This window comes from Perna viridis, chromosome 8 (genome assembly GCF_037379345.1).
Source record: "Perna viridis isolate PV_CMFRI_1.1 ecotype Kerala chromosome 8, ASM3737934v1, whole genome shotgun sequence".
NCBI classification, from domain to species: domain Eukaryota; kingdom Metazoa; phylum Mollusca; class Bivalvia; order Mytilida; family Mytilidae; genus Perna; species Perna viridis.
The window spans coordinates 44,931,174-44,957,162 of record NC_142452.1 but is presented as its reverse complement, the minus strand read 5'-3'; the positions used below and the strand labels follow the sequence as shown (position 1 = coordinate 44,957,162).

Here is a 25,989-nt window from a genome sequence, read left to right as displayed (position 1 = left end):
ACAAACACAGGGCAAATAACAATGTAAATTATTAATATGCCTTGCAAGAGCAAGTTTCTGAAAAAAAAAAGAAGATCAAGAAGACATGACATTTTTAAAATGTCTACAAGTTGATATACAAGATGTTCATTGTAGTTTGTGGCTTCTTAGGTGATGAGTTTTATTATCTGACTGTTTCATAGCAAAACAACTCTCTCTTATTACATGTACATGTATGTCTGCACTTGGACATGGAAGATCGGCTATCCGTTTGTACATGTATATTGTACATTGTACGTAAAATAAAAAAAATTGCACTTACTTCTTTACATGTACATATTTGTATCTACATGTATTAGGGTCTAGATTTCTTAGTTAAGTGAGAAAAAAAATCTTGCAAAATCATTTACATTGCACCAATACCTTAAATCAGGGATAGACCGTCACTGTCATTGATTAGAATGAAGAGTAGACCATCACACTCATTGATTAGAACGAGTCAGAGATGTAATTATTTACTCTATTCTGTGTTCTCCCTGGCCATTTATACATGTAGCGCTGTACTTTGAAGCGATATGATTTCTTAGCATTGTGCTGTCAGTAGTTACTTTTGGTTAGAATGCACTATGCATTCTATGGGCACTGTGCTGAAATTTTAGAGGAAGGCCATAAGAGCTGTGCTATCTAAAAATTAGGGGGAAAACACTGTCTATTTATTACTAGAGAGAAGTACAAATTACTTACATTTACATTTACATGTACTTGTACAAATTTAGGTGCACTACCATCAACCAAAATTTTAATTTCTCCACTCTTCACAGTGGAGTCACTCATGTCCTTCACTGTGACTCCACCAAAGTAAAAACGGATAAAATTGCTCCATTTTTTTGTTTTTCAATATTTTTGTCCAAAACTGAGAAAAACAATGTACTATTAAACATATAGAACCATTAAATATAAATAACATAGAAATAACAGGGGGCTGCTCCAAAATTATGTCACCAGAAAAATCACCAGCTGACATCTTTTGTCACCAATTTTCAGAAATTAGAGCCAAGGGTGCCAAAAAAATTATACTTTTTTTTTTTAATATGAGGGTATTAAGTCCACTGATGAATTATCAAAAAAAAACCTCTCCATTCATGACGTACATATTTACTTCTTTCAAGGACTTTATATTACTATTCTCATATAGTCCCAGATTTTAAAGTAATTTTTGTCACTTTTGTCCTTAATGGTCTAATTTATCTTGCAGTATAATTTGATTTTTTTTTTACATTTTTAACAAACTTGATTCTTTTTTTCAAGTGATAAAATTTCTAGCAAACTACATTTTGTACCATGGAGCATTAATTTTGTCCCTGTTTAATTATCTTGATATCTGAATAGTATTTCTTTAATTAAATTTTGGAAATCCCCATTCTACTTTTTTAACTGTAAACTACAGACAGTTTTTGAAATGGTGTCTCCATTTATAAAGTTTCCAGAGAAATTAAAATTTGTGTTAACAGTAATGTTGTCACAATTCAGTAAAAACAGTGAAAAAAATGTTTTGATGTTTGGATTCAATGAAGTGTCAAAACAAGTCTATAAAAAGACCCATTTTTTTCTAGATCCTGATATTAATTGTTCATATGATAGCTTTATTAATTTTATTCATTGTTTGGACCATGTTGAGTATTTACATGAATGAGAAAACCCATGTTGTGATAAAATTCCAGTTTGCCAAATACATGTAATTGTTCATGAAGGTGTTTCTATTTTACAGCATACATATGTACAGTTGTACATGTATGCAGACTTGCTACTAGTATATATGTACATATACATATATGTATATGTTTGCCTCAATTAGTAGAAGTGAATTTTGTGTTGTACATTTTGAACATCCATGTATGTGCACATTTTGTACATGTATACAGTATATTGATAAAAATGGCAATACCAACATGTTTTTTTTTTTTTTTAAGGCAGGTTATGGGTACCAACATATTTTTGGTAATGTTTGGCAGCTTGCTGCTAAACCATATGTTTTTTTTTTGTTTTTTTTTGTTTGGTTTTTAATTTTAGGCAGAATACGGCTGTACCTACAATGTACATGTACATGTTCTTTTTTTTTCAATTAAGGCAGGTAATAGCTATACCAACATACTTTTTGTTGTTGTTTTTTTCCGCACAGGTTATCACTATATCAGCCTGTTTTATTTTTTGTGTGTTTTTAGGCAGGTTATGGCTATACTATAGAAGCATTGGCAGATCCACATTATGAACGATGCACATCACAGGAACAAGGTAGCGGACTTTTTTCTGATCAACAATACATGCTACAAAATGATGAAAATTTATATTCTGGACAAGAAAACAACATTTGTTCAACACCTCACACTATAAATGGTCACATGGCTCAGGGCGGGTATGACAATCCCGTAGATTTGTCGAGCAAATTAATAAGTGTCAATGGTTATGTCAAGAATGAAACAACAGGACAGAATGGTGGTTACCACAGGGAGAGGACACCAGTTATGGGTTCTCACAGGGAACCAGGTAAGCTATTGTATTTCTGGTTGCTAAGAACAGTAACTTATACTACCATGTAGTCCTGTTATATTTCAATTATTGTTTCAAGTGGTTTTTTTTTTTCTTTCTTTCAATTTTCAGTGTTCATACATGTACAAGACAAGAATGTTCAAGTTTTATATAACTGTCAATTTCCTTCCTAGATCTTTGAAATTCAGTTTCTGTTTATTTTGAAAGCAAGACACTGAATTAGCGTTTCATTGTGAAATCCATACTGAATAAATACAAAAATATTGATGTTAAGCTCAGAATGATCTAGACCAAATAAATTGAGGTATATAGATTCAAGGTATCAATTTGGTTTCTACATTAGTAATGCATTGATTACCATTTCTGAGAATTTGAATTCTTTCTTTGTTCTACATACATGTACATGTACAAAATGTATTTTCAACTGGTTGAAGAAAAAATATGTCATATGTAATTGCTTATACATGTATCTTGGCTCATTTGTGTGGGGTTATACTGCTGTCTGTCTGACTGTACATACTCCTCCTGAAACATGCTACATTCCAAATAGGGCAATACATTGTACCTTGCAGGCAAAATGTGACAAATGACAGCATTCACATTAATCATGAATTTATTCCTTAACCCATGATCAAAGGTCATTTACGCAGTTATGCATTTATGCAAAAAAGACCTTTCTGCTACCATTCTCTGAAAATAAAATTACATGTATATTGGAATTTTTTTCATACATGTATAGGTGTACAAATTGGAAAAAAATACATGTACAGTTTAATTGATTTTAAATGAATCTGAGGAGTTAAAATTTCTTTCAAGAGTTGAAGTTCTCAACAAAGTGACAATGGAAAGGATTGAAGGGTCATAACCTACATGTACATGTAGATGTACATGCAGCCACAATGTATCTCATGCATGTACATGTATGTTAATGGAATTTTAAAGTTCACACATGTGTAGGTCAGTAATTGTGGGTTGTGGGCCTCGTACCCACACTTTTTGGATAGTGCATGGTGCATGAAACACCATGCTTACTAATGGTCATGTTGCACTCACATGATTCACATTATATGCATACACATTTCACACAACATGCTAAAATGGGAATGTTCTTGATTTTAGGAAGTGTCATTTCATAGAATTAAATTACAGGTACATGTACATGTATATACATGCACATTGTAACTTAACCAAAAGCTTATGAATGTCAATGATACTATTCCACAGTATTCTAAACCTCACAGGTCAGGCTTGGATTTTGGTTTTGTTGGTTAAGACTTGAACATTTTAGAGATAAATAGCATAAAAAGGGGTCCAGAAACAATGGAGATCAACATGCTACAGTAATATCATGCTGGGCTCTGAAAAACTATTGTACATTTTTATTGAAAAAATAGAAAAAAAATCTCATTTGAAGCTGTGACATTTTGATGGATTGTTTTGACTTTGATTGTTGGTAAAACTGTTGGGTTTTTTTTATTTGTAAATAGATCCTTTCAAGCTAAGTCAGTGAGCATGCTGAATGTACTTTTCAATGAGGTAGGGCTTGGTTAGAACAAAAGAATTTTCTTTGTGAAAGTGTATATTGTGCATGTTCCATGCATGCTTATTGACCATCCTACAATTAGCATGAAAGGGTCTATTTCTTGTGTTGTACCATAAGCTACATGTACATGTACTTTTTTATATATATGTACTTGAACCCCAAATAATTGCTTTATCATAGCTGTATATACATGCACATTATATCATCTTGTTCCTTTAAATCTACTCCAATTTCAAGCATTTTTTTCTATAGTAAAATCCTATAACTAAGTTCATGATATGTTATGGTACACATGTACATACACAATAATGTATATGGGATGTACTTCTACTTGTACTCTATATGTACATGTACTAAAAAATTTACATGCTTAAAGTAGGACTCAACGGAAATATTTACTCATCAATGATCACATACCCACATCCACCATTGAGTGTGAAAAATACAAAATTCATCCAAGTTTTCTGAATTAACTGATGAATTAGTTACAGCCTTAAGGTTCCTTCTAGAATTTCAGTCTTTAAAGTATTAATTGGAATTAAGGTATGGGAAAATCACCAATCAGTCCAGGTGGTTCTCACGAGTTATCAATTATAACACAGGCTTGAGATAACCCTTGAGTCAGCCATTACCTGTAGGAATAAAAAAAAAATAGTCTGTAGAACTATTGGAAATGTCCGACATATTACTTGATGAGTTTCATTATATCTTAGATGATAGTAAGTATACATGTATGGATGCAATTTTTATTCATCTATCTTCTAAATTTGCTTAAATTAATTACCGATTTTCTCCTAAAGATTTTTAGTAAGCAAATAAATATATAAAATTTGTTGTAAAAGGAAGTAAGCACTTCCCCTGGCATATCATATATTACAGCATTTGACTGAGAACAAATTGAAGGAATCACATGAACTGATCGCAGACACAATTGTTTTTTTTTTTAAACTCTGAAGATATATGAAAATGTTATCATATATAATATACATGTATTCATGTATGCACTGCCGTGATGATAAATACTAAATGTACTAAAAATATCAGCAATGCCTTGATAGATCCACTGACATCGCTGTTGCCAATTAATAGAATAATGTTGGGACAGAGCATCAAATCATATCCAATCATCCTTGCTATGATGTTTCTGTCTGGACAGAGCATCACATCTCACCCTATCAGGCTTGCTATGGTGTTTCTGTCTAGAGAGGACATCACACCTCACCCAATCAGGCTTGCTATGATGTTTCTGTGTAGACAGAGCATCACATCTCACCCTATCAGGCTTGCTATGGTGTTTCTGTCTAGAGAGGACATCACACCTCACCCAATCAGGCTTGCTATGGTGTTTCTGTCTATAGAGGGCATCACATCTCACCCTATCAGGCTTGCTATGGTGTTTCTGTCTATAGAGGGCATCACATCTCACCCTATCAGGCTTGTTATGGTGTTTCTGTCTATAGAGGGCATCACATCTCACCCTATCAGGCTTGCTATGGTGTTTCTGTCTATAGAGGGCATCACATCTCACCCTGTCAGGCTTGCTTGTTTGTCTGATAGATTTTCAAATCCTGGAATCTAAGAATCCATGACTTGATATTTTCTTTAAAACACAAAAATTGGTACTCAAGAATAAGAGTACCTTCACAGAAATTATTACATGTACAATGTAAAATGATAATTTGAAAGATCTGTTGAAACATTTTTTTTCAGATCCTTCTCATCTGGGCATTGGATCACTGACACCACCAGAAAAATCAGATTATGACAATGTTGCTATGGCAACCACAAGTCCCTTGGACACAATGACATCACAGCCAATGGTGGCACCACCAAGTCCTAAATCAACTCCGTCCCCTAGAATGATTTACTCCTCAAGTTTTCCCATGGAACACAGAAGGTATCCATTATGTTCATTTATGTCTGTATGCTGTGTATGTAAGAAAGGTAGGAAGGGGAATATTAGTTCTAATGTCCCAAGTTAAGGTTTCCTGTGGAACACAGAAGGTAGCCATTAAGTTCATTAACTTCAATTGGAGAGTAGGGTAAGGAAAAGTAGTTTTTCATTTCATAAGTTTGAGACTGTATACAAATGTACCATAAGAATGTATTTTGATAATAACTTCTTGTGTTCTTGTAATGAACAACATTGTGGGGGTAATGTAATAGTCAGTAAACTTTCTGTGTTATCAATGTTAGTGTAATGTGTACATATAAGTCTTTTTTTATATTTTTTTTCAGCCAGTACCAGGATCAAAGATTAACAAGGTATAGTATTATATAAATCTACATGTATGTGTTTAAATTAACTGTGGACAGAAATTAAAAGCCTACTCAGTAGTTCTGATTAATATACATGTATAGTCGTGACTGATGTCCAAATTCTTTTTGCCCCTGTAGTTTTTGAGAATCAAGAAGTTCATTAAGAATTTAATCACTTATATCTACTCTTTCTTTTATGAAGTTTTTTTGTGCCTATCCAACTGGTTTCCAATCATCCACATGTAGCTCTGAAGAATTTAGCTTCCTGATTAGTTAACTCTTTTAGAATTTCTAGTATCAAAGAGTCTAGATACATCAATCAGCTATTCTGTAACACCTGTTCAAATTCTTTAGACCCTAACATTTATTTATTGTAGGACTAGGCTATAGAAAATTTTCTAATTATTTACAGTCTACTGTTGGTCTTAAACCAGATCTTTATGATCAATATTGGAATATTGGTTTAGTTGTGAAACAAGTTCTGAAAGAAAGTAATGTAGAGACATTTAAATTTCTGGTAAATAAATGTAATAAAATTTATTATTATTTAGTAAATCTAACAAAGGTTGGTTAGGAGATGTTGATATTGTTACAGTCACCTGGAAAAGTACATGTAGTCGATATTTCTGTTTTTATTTAATCCCCCTTCTGAGAAAGAGAAAGAGTAACTTTTGTACCCTTGTCTGACTGTCCCATGTTACATTAACACTCATTAAATCTTTGGCTTTTGTGGTCATAATTTGGTGATTCACTCTTTCCAATTTTGTTTTATTATTTGATTTTGTGTGTATTTAGAGAAGCTATGCGACAGTATGCTAAAGAGAGAGGAGACCAGGTCCTTGTGATATTACATGCTAAAGTTGCCCAGAAATCTTACGGTAATGAAAAAAGGTAAGTACACCAATAAAAACAAAATTATACTTGTACTCAACATACTGTACACTTTTTATAGACATCATTTTGTCCCGAATTTCTATCAGTCTGACAGTAGTTTTTCTCATATATCTCCAAAAATGTTAGGTTTAGCCAAATTCTTCCAATTGCTGAAAAGGTCCTTATTATAAGGCCTACAAAAGTCTCCAGGTATCAAAGTTGTCAGCTGACTGCTTGTAAGAGTTACTGCCCTTGGAAGATGAAAATGACATTTTTTTTAGTTTTCAGCCAGTATCTTGAAAACTGTAATAGAAAGAAACTTTCAATTGCTGAATTGATCCCTATAACAAGTCCTATCTTGAGTCAAAATTGTTAGACAACTTCTTGTTAAATTTATTAACATTGGAAAATAAATTTTAACCAGGTGAGCAATTCAGGCTCCTGGGAGCCCCTTGTTATGTAAGTAATAATATATATTAAGTTATACATGTTGAATGTACAGATGATAAGTTATACAAAATGTACATGTAGAATGTTCAGACAAAAAGCTAAATATATAGAATGTATAGACGATAAGTTGTACATGTAGATTGTATAGACAATAAGCTATACATGTAGAATGTTCAGATGACAAGTTGTAGATGTAGAATGTACAGACGATAAGTTGTACATGTAGAATGTACAGACGTTAAGTTGTACTTGTAGAATGTACCGACAATAAGTACATGTAGAATGTTCAGACAATAAGTTGCACATGTATAATATTAAGATGATAAGTGATACACGTAGAATGTATAGACGATAAGTTGTACATGTAGAATGTATAGACAATAAGCTATACATGTAAAATGTTAAGACGACAAGTTGTAGATGTAGAATGTACAGATGATAGTTGTAGATGTAGAATGTACAGATGATAAGTTGTACATGTAGAATGTTCAGACAATAAGTTGTACATGTATAATGTACAGATAAGTTGTACATGTAGAATATTAAGACGATAAGTGATACATGTATAATGTACAGACGATAAGTTGTACATATATAATATTAAGACCATAAGTGATACATGTAGAGTGTACAGACGATAAGTTGCACATGTAGAATGTACAGACCATAAGTTGTACATGTACAATGTGTAGACAATAAGCTATACATGTAGAATGTACAGATGATAAGTTCTACATGTAGAATGTACAGACAATAAGCTACACTTGTAGAATGTACAGACGTGAAGTTGTACACTTGGATGTTAAGACTTGTAAGAATTTGAGCCAGTTGATTTTGAATGACTTATAAATACTGATTAAATTATCTATAATACTGATTGAATGACCTATAAATACTGATTGAATAACCTATAAATACTGACTGAATGACCTACAAATACTGACTGAATGAACTATAAATACAGATTGAATAATCTAGAAATACTGACTGAATTACCTATAAACACTATCTGAATGACCAATAAATATTGACTAAATGACCTATAAATAGTGATTGAATGGTCTATAAATAGTGATTGAATGACCTATAGATACTGATTGAATGACCTTTAAATACTGACTGAATGACCTATATAAATACTGCAGGGGAAAATATTAACGGTCGTCCACTCGCAAATGGCTACCAGAAATGTGGCTGAGTGACCATTTTTCTATTTTAGTAGCCCAGCTGGCGAATTGCATTCTCTTATAAAATCCCATTACTTTCTAATTTCAGCTATTCTAAGACACTTTAAGCTAATTTTTATGATATTTAGATAAAATTCTGCATCAGTCATGATGCCTTCGTGGTGACCTATGATTGGATAAGTTAAGTATTTTATTCCATATTCAGGTTTTTCTGTCCTCCACCATGTATTTATTTATTTGGGAGTGGATGGAAGCGGAAAAAAGAACAAATGGAGAATGATGGTGCTTCTGAAGCAGAATCAACAGTTTGTGCCTTCATGGGAATAGGAAATCCAGATCAGGAAATGGTCCAGCTTAATCTGGAGGGAAAAGTAGGTCAAAAGCTTGTATAAAGGGGAAAATAGATCAAATAGGTCTATAAATCTGTATTACTCTTCAATTTTAAGATGATATTACAAAAGAATATGCATGTCATGTGATGAAAAAAATACTTGTTTACAGGTTACACAACAATCTTTATCTCTTTCTTTGAAAGTCTAACCACAAATTTGTATTTCTAAGAAAATTTACCATTTCTGTTGAAGCAAAAGGTCAAAATGAACAAATTCATAACTCAATAAACTGTAAAAATAAATAAATAAATAAATGAATAAATAAATCGCAAAATTTGATCCAAAAAATAACTGTACAATCACATTGGAAGAATAAATAAATAAATAAATAAATAAGTAAATCACAAAATTTGATCCAAAAAATAACTGTACAATCACATTGGAAGAATTCCTTAAAATTGTCTTGTTTTAAAGAAAACCTCACTAGTTTATGGACCACATTTTATTTTAGTTTTAATGGAGCATATTATGGGTCTAATAAGAGAAACATGACTGACTTAGTAGAATTTTTGGGGGAGCTATAGGGATACACAGCCAAATGTGCCACATATGATATTCATATAGCAATCATATGATAGTCATGTGATTCTCATATTTTCATTTTATCCTGAAAACATATGATAATCATATGATGCAAACCATATGATTGTCATGTGTGGCACATTTGCCTGTGTAATGAAATATTTTAATAGGGAAATGGTACTGTACTCTGTTCCATTTTATTTCTGACAATGTTTATATATTACAGAATTATTGTGCAGCTAAGACATTATATATATCAGACTCTGACAAGAGGAAACATTTCTTTCTGTCTGTGAAGATGTTCTATGGTAACGGACAGGACATTGGTGTGTTTGCCAGTAAACGAATCAAAGTTATTTCTAAACCCTCCAAGAAAAAACAGTCATTGAAAAATGCAGATTGTAAGTTTATTATGTATTTCAGACTTATTAGGGTTTAGAAGAATTGAAAGAAATGATAAAATAGTATTAAAGAAAAAGGACATAACAGTATGATATTGAAATATGATGTTGATTAACTGAAGTAAAGGTACAAAATTGTTATTTATATTCATTAATTTTTCGAACAATTTCATCAATGGAAGAAATATTTCTAACAATAGTTAAATGTTATACTTTAGAATTTATTGCTCCCTTGACATTTAAAAGCATTAACATTTTCAATGAAGCACGATTCTAAATGTAAGACTGATCAGCTCCTTTACATATCTTTTACTTACTGATGAAACATTGGAAATTAACATTCAATTCTCTTATTTCTGTTATAAGATTCCATCCAAACACTGTTTCTGTTAATTCAATTAATTTTTTTAAATGCAGTATGCAATGATCAATTAAAGTTACCCTGATATTGTAAGCATGACCTATATGAATAGCTAGAAATGTGTTTTGTCAACATTACTTATAGAGCTAACTATCCAATGAGATTAGCATATTTTGATAATATGCATGGTTGATGTAATTGCATGTAATGAAATATACTAAGATCCTGTGAATTGTTCTGCAGAAAACATACAATTTTTGATCAGTCAAAATAGAGTTCCATGAAGCTACATTTGAACTAATTGAAGTAAATACATGGTCAGCCTCTTAACAGTGAAATTGATTTCTGAATTTACCATGTCAATATCAAAGCAAGTCTTTCAGGTCATTTCTTGGCTACTGAATCTGGCTGTATAATTAATTTTATGTGAGTAGTTGACAAATTTTTATTATATGAACTTCTCTAATTAGTTGACTTTCATTAAAAAGGGTCAACTTAATCATTCTTTGTATAAATGAAAAGTAAGCTTGAAATGAATGAATGAACGGAAAATGTAAATTTATAATTATTTACTTATTATCTCCCTTTATTTACAGTATGTATAGCCTCAGGGACACAAGTGGCATTATTTAATCGACTTAGATCACAGACAGTCAGCACTCGGTACCTCCATGTAGAAAATGGAAATTTTCATGCCAGTTCTACACAATGGGGAGCTTTCACTATTCATTTGTGTAAGTTGATTAGTGATAAACAATGTACCTCCAAAGGGACACCTCCAAATTAAATAAATCATTGATGTAGATCTGTATTAAAATCAGCATATTCATTTATGAACTCTAAAGAAGAAAACACAGATTTGTTTACACTGATGCTGTCTGGCACTATCTTAAAATCTGTAAATAATTAAAGTTGGGACTGACAAAAATCAGTAAAGTTTCAGTTTTATGACTGACAAAAATCAGTAAAGTTTCATTGTTTGTACTGACAAAAATATTCTATTGATATACATTGTATCATCTGTTTGTCAGTGCTGTGTTATTTTCCCTGTAAACATTGTGTCATTGCCACGCGCAGTCTTCGAAATGAACAACAAAGTCAGATGGCCATGGCCAGTAACATTGTTTTTGTCTTGTGAAATTTCTCCTAATTGTTGAGTTACAAGCCAATTACATTTAAAGAAAAATGTCATAAATTTAAAGTTCAGGGCTTTGTTAAAAAAAAAAGTTACCTGAAAGAATGCATACTACAGTTGAACTTCACTCGCTTGAACTCGGATGGCTCGTCAGCCATTTTGTCAGCTTGGGTAATAAAAGGTGTGAAAAACTGAAACCCTATCATTACTTAAAGTGTCATTTTAGTTAATTACAGGTAATATTTAAGTAATCTTTAATTGGATAGTTTTAAATGAACATAGTACTGATTGAAGTTTGAGAATGTTCCGAAGTCGGCATGGTGAAAGCGTAAAGAAAATTTAATGTCAACAAATCATTGACCAAGGAACTTGAACTCTGAAAGTTTTTTAAGCCAACACATCATTTTTTAATGTCAACAAATCAACATAACCTTTTGAAGCAAATGAAAAAAATGTCATAGAGCTTACAAAACTTCATAGGAAGTAAGCAATTTCTAACGATAAAGTCGAACTCGGACCGGCAATGAAAAATATCTGGAGTTCAAGCTTGAGGTTTGACAGTATTTTTTCTTAATTATCTTTCAGTGGATGACAATGAAGGAGAATCAGAAGAATTTACAGTCCGAGATGGCTACATTCATTATGGTTCTACCGTAAAACTTGTGTGCTCAGTTACGGGCATGGCTCTACCTCGACTTGTAAGTCTGTATGTCTGTTCTGCCATTATTGGGAGTTACAGTCTGAGATAGGTACATTCATTATAGTTCCAATGTAAAAATTGTGTGCTCAGTTTAAATACAGGCATGGCTCTACCATGACAAACAAGTCAAAATATGAATGGCTTTCTCATGAAGTGACTAATTTTTGCAAAACCATGAAGGAAATTGCACTTTTGACCTGAAATAAAAGTGTCTCCAGTTATTTTTTTAATCGGTTAATCTGTACTTTTTTCTTGTAGAATGGTGCATGACAAGATATTTGAAAATATCTGTCAAAACTTTGGGATTTTGTCATCATCAGGTCTTTTTTATGCGCCCGTCAAAGACGGGACATATTTTGGTATACCGTTGTCCGTCTGTCGTCCACACTTCCGACAATAACTCAAAAACATTTTCACCAACTTTCATGAAACTTTTATGAATTGTTCATGTCTACTGACGTTAGCTCCCTTTCGATTTTCATAAATTTCAGATTTTTCGTTTTTTTTTTTTTTTAAATGGGGGATTTTCAAGTTTTTGCACAATAACTCAAAAACACTTTCACCAACTTTTATGAAACTTCGGTGCATTGTTTATATCTATTGAAGTAAGCTCCCATCTGATTTATATAAATGTCAAATTTTACGTTTCTGTGTTATGGAGTTTTACTCTTAGAAAAAAGCTGGACACAGCCAAGGAAATTTTATTCGTCGAAAAATTGTTTAAAACGACCATTTGTTATGATGATTGACTAATAAATATAAAAGGTACTTGGTAACCTTGTCAGAAAAGTGTGTTTTAAACAAGATAGAAATAAATGTATGGGTGAAAAATCAAGACAACAAACTTAGTTAAAATTGAGGTAGCCTTGATAGTGGCAAATTTTTTGTGCATTTTTTATTTACTTTTTTTTTGGAGGGGAGAGGGTATTCACAGTATTTCTAGTTGATCATATAAATTCATTAAAAGTTTTAGGACATGTTAAAAGGGCAATGGGCATATCATGTGCTTAAAGGGCAGCTCTTTATTGAATTATATCACACACCAACAGTGCATAGTCACACTATTAGTTTTGTTTTGCATCACAAAAAAAAAGTCCAAAAACTAAATGAACATTCAAATGTTTAAAAATGTGAAAAAGGAAATCAATAAACAGAATAATAGTTTCTACTTTTTAGCTCACCTGGCCTGGAACATAGGGGTCAGACAGTAGTTTTTCACATATATTTCCAAAGCCATTAGGTTTAGCTAAATTATGACAGAGTAAAAGTGTTCAGCATTATGATATCTATCTCTGGTCAAATTTTGGTTTTAATCCGTTAAGCCATGTTGGAGTAATTACCCTTTTTCAACAATTTTTGCTATTTTTAATGTTATTTCTTTCAAAAATCTTCTCCTCTGACACTACTTGACCAATTGAAACCAAACTTGTTATGAATGTTCCTTGGGGTATCCTGCATAGAACTGATGTGAGGATTTTTGATTCGTCGAAAAACATGGCCGTGTTACTAAAAATAGATCATAGGGGTCAGACAGCAGATTTTTGCATATATCTCCAAAAGTGTTGGGTTTAGCTAAATTCTGACACAGGTAAAAGTGTTTACTATGATGAGATCTATTTCTTGTCACATTTTAGTTTTAATATGTTAAGTCATGTTGGAGTTATTGCCCTTTTTCAACGATTTTTGCTATTTTTAATGTTATTTCTTTCAAAAATCATCTCCTCTGATATTGCTGAACCAATTGAAACCTAACTTGGTATGAATGTTCCATGGGGTAACCTGCATAGAACTGATGTGGGGATTTTTGATTCGTCAAAATACATGGCAGCCGTTACTAAAAATAGAACAAAGCGGTCAGACAGTAGTTTTGCATATATCTCCAAAACCATTAGGTTTAGCCAAATTCTTTCAATAGCTGAAATGATCCTTATTAGGACTACAAAAGTCTTCTGGGATAAAGGTTGTCAGATGACTCCTTGTAAGAGTTATTGCCCTTGAAAGGGGAAAAATGACTTTTTTTTAACAGTTTTCAGACAATATCTTGAAAACTATGATAAATTAAAAGAAACTTTCAGTTGTTGAAATGATCCTTATAAGCCCTACCAAAGACTTCTTGAGTCAAAATTGTTGGACAACTTCTTGTTAAATTTATTGCCTTTGAAAGGAAAAATTCAACCAGGTGGGCGATTCAGGCTCCTGGGAGCCTCTTGTTTTTTATTCTGACAATATCATGTGGAATACCTCAACTCACACTCATATTTCACATGATTTTGTCAGTATCAAAATTGAAAGTAACTATTATTCTTTATATATATTAGAAAGCATTTTGTTTATTTAATTATAATTTTTGAAGATTTGGCACGTCTATGTTCATGCAGGCATTATAAATTATAGAAAGATGATTGAATTTTTAAGTTTTCAACTTCTTTTAATTTGTCATTACTGGACAAGAACTAACTGAAAAAATGTTTGTTCTACATTAAGTCCTGAATGATATATAGACTGATAACATTCTGAAACTTCATACTAGAAGGGGCCCAAACACTCCTTAACGCTCGTCATTTAATATTTCTTGCTCAGGAAACTTTCTCTGTAATGATTAGTCGCTGTAGATATCACAAACTTGAAATTTACATATGCACAAGTTTTGAAACTAATAGAATTGATGACAGCAACTTCAATTAACTTTAGTGCCACTTGTGCGGCTTCTGTTTTAGGTTGTGGTGTCTGTTCTAATATTCAAGTTGCTATCAGGACTCCTAAAATGCTGAAGAAATTCTTTATTACATAATTTTGATATCTTCCATGTCTTATATGGCTTTTGTGTTGGAAGTTTTTTCTGTTTTTACCATTGTGTTGGAAGTTTTTCCCTGTTTTTACCATAGTGTTTGAAGTTTTTTTCCAATAAAAAACTGGAGCTTCCTGATAGAATGAATCTCAAATTGATTTTGATTTTAAGATAATGGAATCGCAATTTAAATACAGTAGGCTTTGGAATTTTTGTTCAAACATCCTTTAATATTTTTGTATTTTCAGATAATCAGGAAAGTTGACAAACAGACAGCCATACTTGATGCTGATGATCCTGTCTCACAACTACACAAATGTGCTTTCTACATGAAAGATTCAGAGAGAATGTATCTTTGTCTCTCACAAGAAAGGATCATACAGTTTCAGGTATATCTTCTTACTGTTAAACTTTGTAGGTACTGCTGCTTAACCTTTTGGGACCTTTCTGTTTACTATGATACACCTGCTGTGTAGGAAAGGTGGGTATACTGTTTTACTTGTGTCTGTCTTTACCTTTTGGGACCTTTCTGTTTACTTTGATACACCTGCTGTGTAGGAAAGGTGGGTATACTGTTTTACTTATGTCTGTCTTTTCCTTTTGGGACCTTTCTGTTTACTATGATACACCTGCTGTGTAGGAAAGGTAGGTATACTGTTTTACTTGTGTCTGTCTTTTCCTTTTGGGACCTTCCTGTTTACTATGATACACCTGCTGTGTAGGAAAGGTGGGTATACTGTTTTACTTGTGTCTGTCTTTACCTTTTGGGACCTTTCTGTTTACTATGATACACTTGCTGTGTAGGAAAGGTGGGTATACTGTTTTACTTGTGTCTGTCTTTACCTTTTGGGACCTTTCTGTTTACTTTGATACACCTGCTGTGTAGGAAAGGTGGGTATACTGTTTTACTTGTGTCTGTCTTCACCTTTTGGGACCTTTCTGTTTACTATGATACACTTGCAGTGTAGGAAAGGTAGGTATACTGTTTTACTTGTGTCTGTCTTTACCTTTTGGGACCTTCCTGTTTACTATGATACACCTGCTGTATAGGAAAGGTAGGTATACTGTTTTACTCGTGTCTGTCTTTTTGTAACACATTTTTTGTAATAAAATTCTCAGTTTTTGTAAACTTCAGCCTATTGATATTTTATACAAACCTTCATATGATAATTTGAATCATGGAATGTGATTTCATATTCATTTGACATCTATTTCCTGTTGTTAAAACTTGAATTTTCCTTATACAGTGGTAATATAAAAATTTTTTTAAAATTGCTATTTAATAAATTACAGGATGCTGATATATTGTACTAAACTTCCTTTTTGGATGTTGTATCGTGGGATGTGCTTTTGTACTCATATGATATTTACTTCCTGTTTGCCAAAAAAACTTGACTTCTCCATTTATGGTGATGGAGAGCAGGGTATCACTAGTGATCTGTCACTCACATATTACTTGCTTTGTTTGAAAAGAGTGGTCATATCCTCATGAATTTTGTAATGCATTGTGTCAGTGATCTGCAAATATTTTTCCTCTGAATTTATATTTATATAATTACAGGCGACGCCTTGTCCTAAGGAAGCCAACAAAGAAATGATAAATGATGGAGCTTCCTGGACAATAATCAGTACATCTAAAGCTGAGTATACCTTTAATGAGGGAATGGGACCTATAAAATCACCTGTCACACCTGTACCTGTTGTTAATAATTTACAGGTAAGTCAAATGATAGGCAATCAGACCTTTAAATTCTTGTTTATTTCAACAGAAAAACCATGGGAAAAATAAACAAGAATTTTAACAAATAATCAAAGACTTGACTGTAAAGACCAGAATGTTGCTATCTATTAATAATGAAAGGCAAGAATCTGGTTCAATACTGGTACTTCAACAAGAGCAGGTTTAAACCAGTTTTATTTATTATATAATTTTGTGACAGTAATAAAGAGATTAGAATTTCAGAAAGAATACAGTAATCTTCAAACTTCGTGGATTTCATCAAATGTGGACTAAATACTTAGTTTAACATATATTTTAGAACCCTGTAAATTTTATGGTAGAAAGGTCGGGGCTTTTAAAGTCTACACAGCCAAAGGGTGCCATACTTAGTGCATGGTACAGTAGAATTAGTTCTATTTATATTTTTCAGTTAAATGGTGGAGGTGATGTTGCTATGTTAGAACTTCATGGAGAGAATTTCATTCCTAATATGAAGGTGTGGTTTGGTGATGTGGAGGCTGAAACTATGTTTAGGTATCTCAATTAATGTGTGTAGCAATAATTAAAAGTTTCACAGACACAAGAAAACTGAACACTTTGGAAGTTTTTGATCCTTCAGGATCAAAATACCTTAATGTGACCTGTCTGTCACTGGAACTTCCCTACTATTTTGGACCAATACACAAAAATGTAGTCCAAATGTAATTCCTTTAGTATCATTTAAGACCTCTTTTATAACAAGTAAACATGTTTTTGCAATTTATCAGCTCAATAATATTCTATTATTTATGCAAATAAAATTAAGATCTAGTCTTCATATCAACTCGAGATTTGAGGGACTCCTTTTTGGCCTTGAAAGATATTTAGTAATAAATTTACATTTAGGGAATTTATTTCTTGCAGTAATGTATCTGGAAGGATTAAATGTGCTAAGTATTTTCATTTTAAGACACTCATAAGTCAAATTATCCATCCCATCATTAATATTTTACCATTTATAAACAGGAAGTGAAGGGCAGTGATTTTAGCCAAGCAAAATTGGAGGGAAAATTCAAATTAATATAAGTGTCTTCTTTTTCAAAATCTTGGGTTAAGGAAATTATTTTCTTAAGCTGGTATTGGTTTTATTTAAGTTCATTTGTTATGTAGGATAAATACTCTGTTAATATAGCTTTTGAACATAAATGCATATTAATGTTTTGGTAGATTTAATTTGGGAAAAAAGTTAAAATGGAACAAAATGTGTAAATGTGTGTGAAGTTGGATCAGTAGTATAGATTGACTTTCAGTTTATATACATATCAAAAAGAACAGTTCTTAGTAGTATTTTATATCCAATGTATGATCACAATTTTAAATAATATCATATAACATTTGATATTATGTTCATGCTACAAATTTCACAAGAATCAAAAACCGCCAGTGTTATCAGCACTTTGATTTTATAAATTTTGTTTGGTCCTGAGGAAGTTGAAGTAATTCTTGATACAAGAGAATATCTCCTTCCTCACTAAGTGATTGCTGATACTATAGAAGATCCCCATCCTTACTGAGTAATTCTTGATACAGTAGAGGATCCCTTCCTCACTAAGTAATTCTTAATACAAAAGAGGAACCCTTCCCCACTAAGTAATTTATCATTTAAACAAATTATAGATGAAAACAGCATACATGTATCAAAGCCTTTCAGGGAAGAATATTTCAATATTTTACAGAAATCATAGGCTGGTTTTATTCAGGAAATTTAGATAGCTTCAAGATTGGACTGATATCTAAAATGGTGAAAATAAAATTGACTTATAGTAAACTCTGACTGCTTGCAGTTGAGGGAGGTATATTAGATGACCACACAAAGAAAGGATATTGCCCAAGACAAAGTTGAGGGGATATTCTTTTGTGATCTAGCATGCCGGCCTCAACTGCAGGGAGTATTTATTAAACTGCACTGAATATTATTGATTTTGTGATTTTCAAAATGACGATGCGCCATTTACTCAAAAGAAACAGTTGGAACAATCTCGCTTCTGTTTGTGCAATTCATGCTGTCCCATTTTGTCCTTTTTTTCCCAGTCAATTTTTGACATTTTTCTTCATTTAAACAATTATGCAAAATCCATTTTTAACTATTTTTGTACAGGGCGACTAAGAAAAATCTCTGGTGGAAATGTGTGGTATTAATGAAAGAAGTGTTGTATACCAGAATAATTAATCTTTGTAAACCAATGAAAAATGTAAAATTTACTATAAAGTATAATATTATATAATATCATTTACTGGTGTTTGAATAGAATGGTGAACCAATAGATTTTCTGTATTATTATTTGATGTTATATTTGTTATAGATGTGATGAACATATTTGTTGTGTTGTACCAGATATTTCTGCATTTAGAGCTGGATGGAGATACGTTAGACAGCCGTTAGGGGTAAGATAAATACATAGATTTATGCCAGGGATAACAAGCACTATTCAGTGCTCTAGAATTTCAGTTTTGTATTAGAATTAATAGAATAGAATCAACATTTATTGCAAGTTTAGAATGTATCCTTCCCTGACCTAAATTCCTTTAGGAAATATGAACTTTCCTTAGCCTAAATTTCACTAGGAAATAGGAACTTTCCCAGGCTTAAATTAAACTTGGAAATTGGAATTTTCCCTGGCTTAAATTCCATATGGAAATAAAAACTTTCCCAGGCCTAAATTCAAAGATGAAATTCTCATATAAGTTTATGTCACTGTGGTGCTACCGTAGAACATAAAATATAGCAGATCAGTGAAAAAAAAATCCCATTTGTTTATACATGTATTGTTTTACTGATATAAGCAATGCCTTTCACCTGACCATGGTATATCAGCTGTAGCTATGAAATATCACTATGATTGATTAATTTTAAGTCATAAATATGATAAATTTGATAACTGTCTGTTCATGAGAGTTTTCTACCAACATCGGGCATTTACTGTTATTTACAATGTTCAGCATGAGCAATCCATATTGCTTTATTGCAGGTCCCAGTAGCATTGGTTAGAAGTGATGGAATCATATACTCCACTGGACTAACATTTACTTATACTCCTGAGCCTGGGCCACGACAACATAATAGAGACATTGATCGAGTCTTACATGGTTCCAGTCCCGACTCAACTTCCAATAACTATAATCAATCCTAACCCTGTTACAATACACTCCCATGTGTAACCATGGTAACTCTGAAAGGAACACTGTACTGTATTCACATCAACTTGTTTGTTACTAAGGTAACAGGTCTACAAAGATTTGTTTGTTACCAAGACAACAGATGTACAGATGAGTGTGTTACCAAGGCAACATTTTGAAGTGATAGACAACATTTTGATAGTGCTGAAAAGTGTAAAAAATCATTTTTTCTTTGTACTTACTCAATAAGTTTATCATTTCTATTAAGAATAATACTGTTGTAGTCTGTTACCATGCCAACTGTTTATTAGAGTGAAAACTGCTGAACCACGAAATCTGCTGTTAACTTACAGTAAAGAATGATGGATGACGTTTTGGTTACAGGGTTTTTAATAGGGCATTTTCATATGACTAAAACTTAATCTTCATTTATGTGAATTGGGCAGGTTAAATATAACCAACTAATACTAATGAAAACATAATAAAAGAAGTCTTATTATCTTGCTAGTTTATCATTTTCAGTTTAGTCAGACTCAAATGAAATTTTCGTGAGCAATTTGATATATTCGAAGCAGACTTTTCCTCTTTTTCAAGTCTGGATTTTTTTATTGTTTTTACTGTTTATTTACTACCGTTTTTGCCAATTTCCATTTTATTTGTTGACCTCATAAAATCATGTCTGTATAGTAAAAATTATTTACAAGTACCTTTGTGATCCCTGTACAAGAAGCCTTCAGGAGTGCTTTCACACTGATCATCCAGATAGATGCAGATTGTTGTTTAAATCCAACGGCATTTCAGCGACATCTTGTTTTATTGTGATAATAGACACAAAAGCTGCATGTGTTCTTGTAAATACCATGTTTATCTGTATATGTGTATATTCCATTGGCAGCATTTTAGTAGTTATAATAATTTTCACATTTTTCTGATTTTTGTATTTCTGACTTGTGGTACAAATGATTTAAAACATTAAAAGGCCAGTGCTATTTTCTGTGTTACAATAATGTTGTTGATTAAGGAGTGCACAGAATCAATTCATAAAACAATTTATGTACTGATATTGTTTCCATTGATAAAATGTAGCATGATAGATGTAAACATTGTAATTCAGACATATTCTGTGATGGACTACTGTTGAGACCATCAGGTACTGGGATAAAATGTCATGCTTATTTACTCTTCAAAACATTGGACACTCACAATGAGTTACTGCTGACAGCCGCCACTCAATGCTTCAGTTAGGTTCTTGGATTTCATTGATAAATCTTTATATTTCAAATGAAATTAGAAGTTGTACTTTGACCCAATTTACTAAACCATGAGTATTGTTGCCCTTAGTATATAAGTATTTTACCACACTGTTTTTTTTTCCTTCCTTTAGGTTTTTTAAAGGAATTTTCTATGATAAATGAAATATTTGTGAGAGCATGTTTACCTCCTTTTGTTAAAAGCTAGGCACAAAATGTGTCTATGATATATCCATGATGACAATCACTACCAAGGGGAGTAACTCTAGCCATTAATTGGCTGAAAGCTGTGTTTTGTTTCAAATCATATGATTTAAAGGGCTTCCTTGTTATTATTATTATGTAAAATATTTATATATTTTGGGTTTTAATTTTCATGGTTTTAAATAATGAATAAGGTTTATAATTGATACACATACTGTATGTATTATAGCTACTCCATGTTTTCTTCTGTCAAAATGTAAGTATTAAATTAATATAAAGATGCAAGAAAATTGTTTAGCTCTTCAATGTTGTGACACACACTTAAGTGCCATAATTAAATAATTGTTCTTCAGATATTAAAATATATATTTCTAATGTTGTTATTGTATTGTTGACAGAATGTGTGAATAATCTGAGTTATGTCCCTTCTGTGAGATTTTATTTGATTATTTTCCTGGAGTATTTGGATGTGCAAAAGTGTTTTTCCAATTTTTTGTGATTATTTATATTATAAACAATAGTTTGTAATTTTATTCAAATGCTGTCTTTGGTAAATTAGAGATAAAATATTTTTTTTATAAATAATAATGGTATGGTGCTGTCAGCATTGTGTGTAGGCTCTTTTTTTTATGCAATATCATGAAATAAAATTTTATAACTAGGTTCCAAGTCACAAAAGGAAAGTTGGTATTGATTGTGTGGATTGTGACCCCAACTGCTTTGAAATTACGTGCCAAAAACAAGCGTTTCATGGAACTACAAAACTTAAGGTATATGGATGTTTATGATATTGCTTCACATTTATATCACAAATATCTGGCTTTTAGGAAAGAGAGGCCAAAAAAGAAACAAACATTTTCCTGATTTCCAGATAATAACTTGACTTTAAGTAAGCCCATTAAGAATTAGGTATCAGGAACAAGGATTTTTTTTTCTTATTTCTGGGTAATAATTTGAGTATATGGGAACTGATCTCTGAAATTCTACCACAAAGTACCATACACCTGAAGGAAGGTTGGGATAAGTTTTAGAGGTAGTGGCTGGAACCATATAGGAATGAGTGGCCAAAAAGGATCAAATTCTTATCCTGTGTCTTATCCACGTCTAATCACAACAAAATATCAAACCTGTACCAAGTTTGAATGGTGTGACCATACTTGCCCCAACTGTTCAGGGTTTGAACTCTGTGGTTGTAACAAGCTGTCCTGTATTTTATGGTTTAATAATTACTACATGCGCCAATACAGGCCAAGTAGTCAATAATGATAGTATGTCTGATTTTAATCTGTAATTGAGCAAGGCAAGTTCTTTTTCTCCTTTATTTGAAGTTAAGATAATTAAACAAATGTTAAGCAAGCATATTTGTATTTTTGTTTTATTTTAAAAAAGAAAAGTTTGAATGACTTGTAAAAGTCTACTGTGATAGCTTGTTCTTGTTATCTAATAGACTAAAAAGTAACTCATTACTTTCAGTTCAATATTACATGTATTATCAAAACATTTTTTTATCTGTACAGGCAAAATTATTTCACATGATTTTCACCTGAATTGAACAAATAATATTTGTGATGATTTTCATGTGATTTGAATCAAGCCTTCCTGTGAATTTTACGTGAACAGTATTTGCCTGTGTAAGTGCGGTGAGGTACATGTAGCTGATGATTACATCACAATTATTTCTGAATTACGTGTATATATAACAATACATTGAATGATGAATACATGTATTATTGATTGATGAGTGCAATTAGTATTCTGTTTTCTTCCGTGAAAGTGCCAGTATGTTAAATGAATGTGCTCATACATGATTAGCCCAGGCCAAAATATTGTTTGGTTATCTTCAATGCAACATTACTATGTGTAACACCTCAGGGCTGTTCCATAAAAATATTCAAGGTACTAGGGGAAAACATGTAATTGACTGGGGAATCACCCATAGACACAATTTCAAGCTGTCTATATGTCTATATAGTTCATTTAATTAGCTATCAGATTTGACATCCATCCATGTAAAAAAAATAAATAGTGCTATCTGTTGTATCAGAAGTATTATTGGAACAGCCCTCAACTTAAGGACTTAATTTTCTTTTTTCTCTTTGCTTTATTAAGTATCTCTTTATTTCAACACAAGCCTCCTTCACATGCATACTACATGCAAACTACTTTCAAAACTTGTTTCAAAATTTGCAAAGAAATACTATGGGTAATAGAGGACAATGGTGTTTAAAGTGAATTTAAGTCATAGCTTGGAAGCACTGAGAGCTTCCCATACAAAGTTCAGTATTTTGTTATCTTCCTTACTGTAAAGTGTATATTATATGGTCTTCTATAACTACTTTTTTTTTTTTAAATTTCCGCCATGCAATAAGAGAGGGCTTTTTTTCCAGGAAGCCTGAATTACAAATACAAAGTCATACCAGGCTCACTAATTAGTGACAAGCACAATCAAGATGTCTAGAATAAGCAAAAAGAGGGGAAAATAGTGACAGATATTAATATATCACTATATTCAACTTGGTATACTCATTAGAAGATTACATGGTATAAGTTGACAGGATGTACTGATTTCTAACTGTTCATATGTTTGTCTGTCTGTCTGTCTGTTCCTCAATGCCTATTGTTACAAATAGAAGTCTGATGAATATTCTGTATGATGTGTAGATATTGGATGACTTTGTTAGATGTTTTTATTAGCTCTGTAATTTAAAAGTCTTCAAAAGCAAAAAGACAAACTGAAATTGTCATGTCATCGTATAAGTTATTATGGTTCCCTTGGCTGCTTGTGTCCTGTCTGTCTGTTACTTTTATTTTCTCACTTCAAGTTAACCCTTACAGTTAACATAATGACAGTTATGGTGAACATTGTGTTAATGTAACATAAGTTGTTCCTGCTGATGTGGAAAACATAACTATGAGAATTTTTTGTTATTATTTTAAAAATGTAGAAGAAAAAAGTTTAAAGTGACCTTTTGCATGCCTGTTTTAAGTTGCATTGAGAAAACAAATATGTCCCAAAAGATGGCCATGTAGCTTTATGCATTGTTGTGTGTTGAATGTTTTGTTTACATATTTTTCAACCTTATTTTGTTAATGCATTTTATTTTCAATGTTTTGTTCTGTTACGAATTATTTTCATTTCAATTAAATAGCCATGTAGATTGAAAATAAAATATTTTTTTCAGTTTATTTTGTATTAATTTATTCATACCCAGTCTGTTGATGTCTGCCTCTCTACAAGTTGTACAGGAATAAATTCTTTAAAAAATTACAATTAAGAAAGAATTGTCATATAATTATATGGTGATGTTGCTGCTTTTGTGGTCTACAGACATGTCTTTTCTTGACAACTTTCCTGTGAAAAGAAAACATAATTGCCTATGACATTAAAGATTACTTAGAAAAACATATTGCCTGTGAAATTCAAAGAATACTACGAACAACATATTGCCTATGGAACATGAGTATATGAATGTTAAACATGTTGTCTGTAGAACTTGAGCACATGAATGTTAAATAAATTGCCTGTAGAACAGTCTGAACTTGAGCACATGAATGTTAAATAAATTGCCTGTAGAACAGTCTGAACTTGAGCACATGTCTATTTATCAGTCTGTTAGTCTGTTCACATTCCTTATAAGCAAAACTCTCTGAAACCATTTAGGGAATTTTAATGAAATGTTATAGGAATGATATGCATCATATGCAGATGTGCATAACTATTGTCATAGGACTATAAAGGGAGGTAATCCAACTTAAGGGCATCATAAGGTCTCACTAACCACTTCTAATGTTTCCATTACTTTACATGTTAAAAAAGTAATTTTCAAAGTCTCACTGTGAATTCCCAGGACAAATGACATCTTAAAGTTGCATACTGTTGCGAAGCTTGGAAAGTAAGGCTTCCAAAATCATTATGCTAATGGTACGATGATAGTAGAAATTCTTCACAAAATTTACTTGAATAAATAATACTGAAAATCCACATTTTTACCTGTTCTGCTAACTGACAGCATGGAGGCAAATTACTCGCACATGTAAACAATATTCATACACTTTTGTAATTAATTACATATATGATTTTAAAGTACACATTCTTAGCTTTATTTTGACTACTTTTAATCATAATACACACAAATAATGCACTTACAATGCATATGTCTAGGTTCAGTGTGTTTTTGGTACTACATAGGGGGGGGGGGGTGGCCATTTGACCCGGAAGTGGTTAGTGAGACCTAAGCACAACTTCTCCTAAATTTCATGAACTTTGAAAAATATTGTGTATCAGTGTAAATTTACATGAAGGAATATGATTATTGTCGGGAGGCTCCAAAACGAGATAATCCAACTAAGGGTTTTACATGTTAAAATCTGGTGACCACAACTCCCTAAACTGCTCAGAGTTATGCAAAAATGTTCCTTTATCATACGACCACATAACATTTTCTCTCATATATTGCTGTTATTGTCGCCGGTTTTTTCGGAGGTCTCATGGTCATCGTCGACAGACATTTCATGCATAGGA

General features: G+C 32.1%; 1 protein-coding gene across 3 annotated transcripts in view; it reads left to right on the top strand.

Moving 5' to 3' along the window:
• The window catches only part of LOC148610679 (recombining binding protein suppressor of hairless-like), a 28,559-nt gene extending 3,906 nt beyond the window's left edge, over positions 1–24,653 (top strand). For 2 of the 3 annotated variants that reach the window (XM_088595945.1, XM_088595944.1), the window contains exons 2-14: positions 2,202–2,523; positions 5,780–5,966; positions 6,308–6,334; positions 7,124–7,219; positions 9,044–9,209; positions 9,979–10,153; positions 11,111–11,248; positions 12,235–12,347; positions 15,386–15,526; positions 16,699–16,854; positions 17,288–17,391; positions 19,200–19,281; positions 19,866–24,653. In XM_088595945.1, coding sequence (XP_088452071.1) covers positions 2,301–2,523; positions 5,780–5,966; positions 6,308–6,334; positions 7,124–7,219; positions 9,044–9,209; positions 9,979–10,153; positions 11,111–11,248; positions 12,235–12,347; positions 15,386–15,526; positions 16,699–16,854; positions 17,288–17,391; positions 19,200–19,281; positions 19,866–20,027 — 1,770 coding nt within the window. In that variant the 5' untranslated portion in view covers positions 2,202–2,300 and the 3' untranslated portion in view covers positions 20,028–24,653. Of the gene's footprint in view, positions 1–2,201; positions 2,524–4,657; positions 4,789–5,779; positions 5,967–6,307; positions 6,335–7,123; positions 7,220–9,043; positions 9,210–9,978; positions 10,154–11,110; positions 11,249–12,234; positions 12,348–15,385; positions 15,527–16,698; positions 16,855–17,287; positions 17,392–19,199; positions 19,282–19,865 lie in introns of those variants that run through there. The other variant, XM_088595946.1, reaches the window with a different exon arrangement.
• The last annotated feature ends 1,336 nt before the right edge of the window (positions 24,654–25,989 follow it).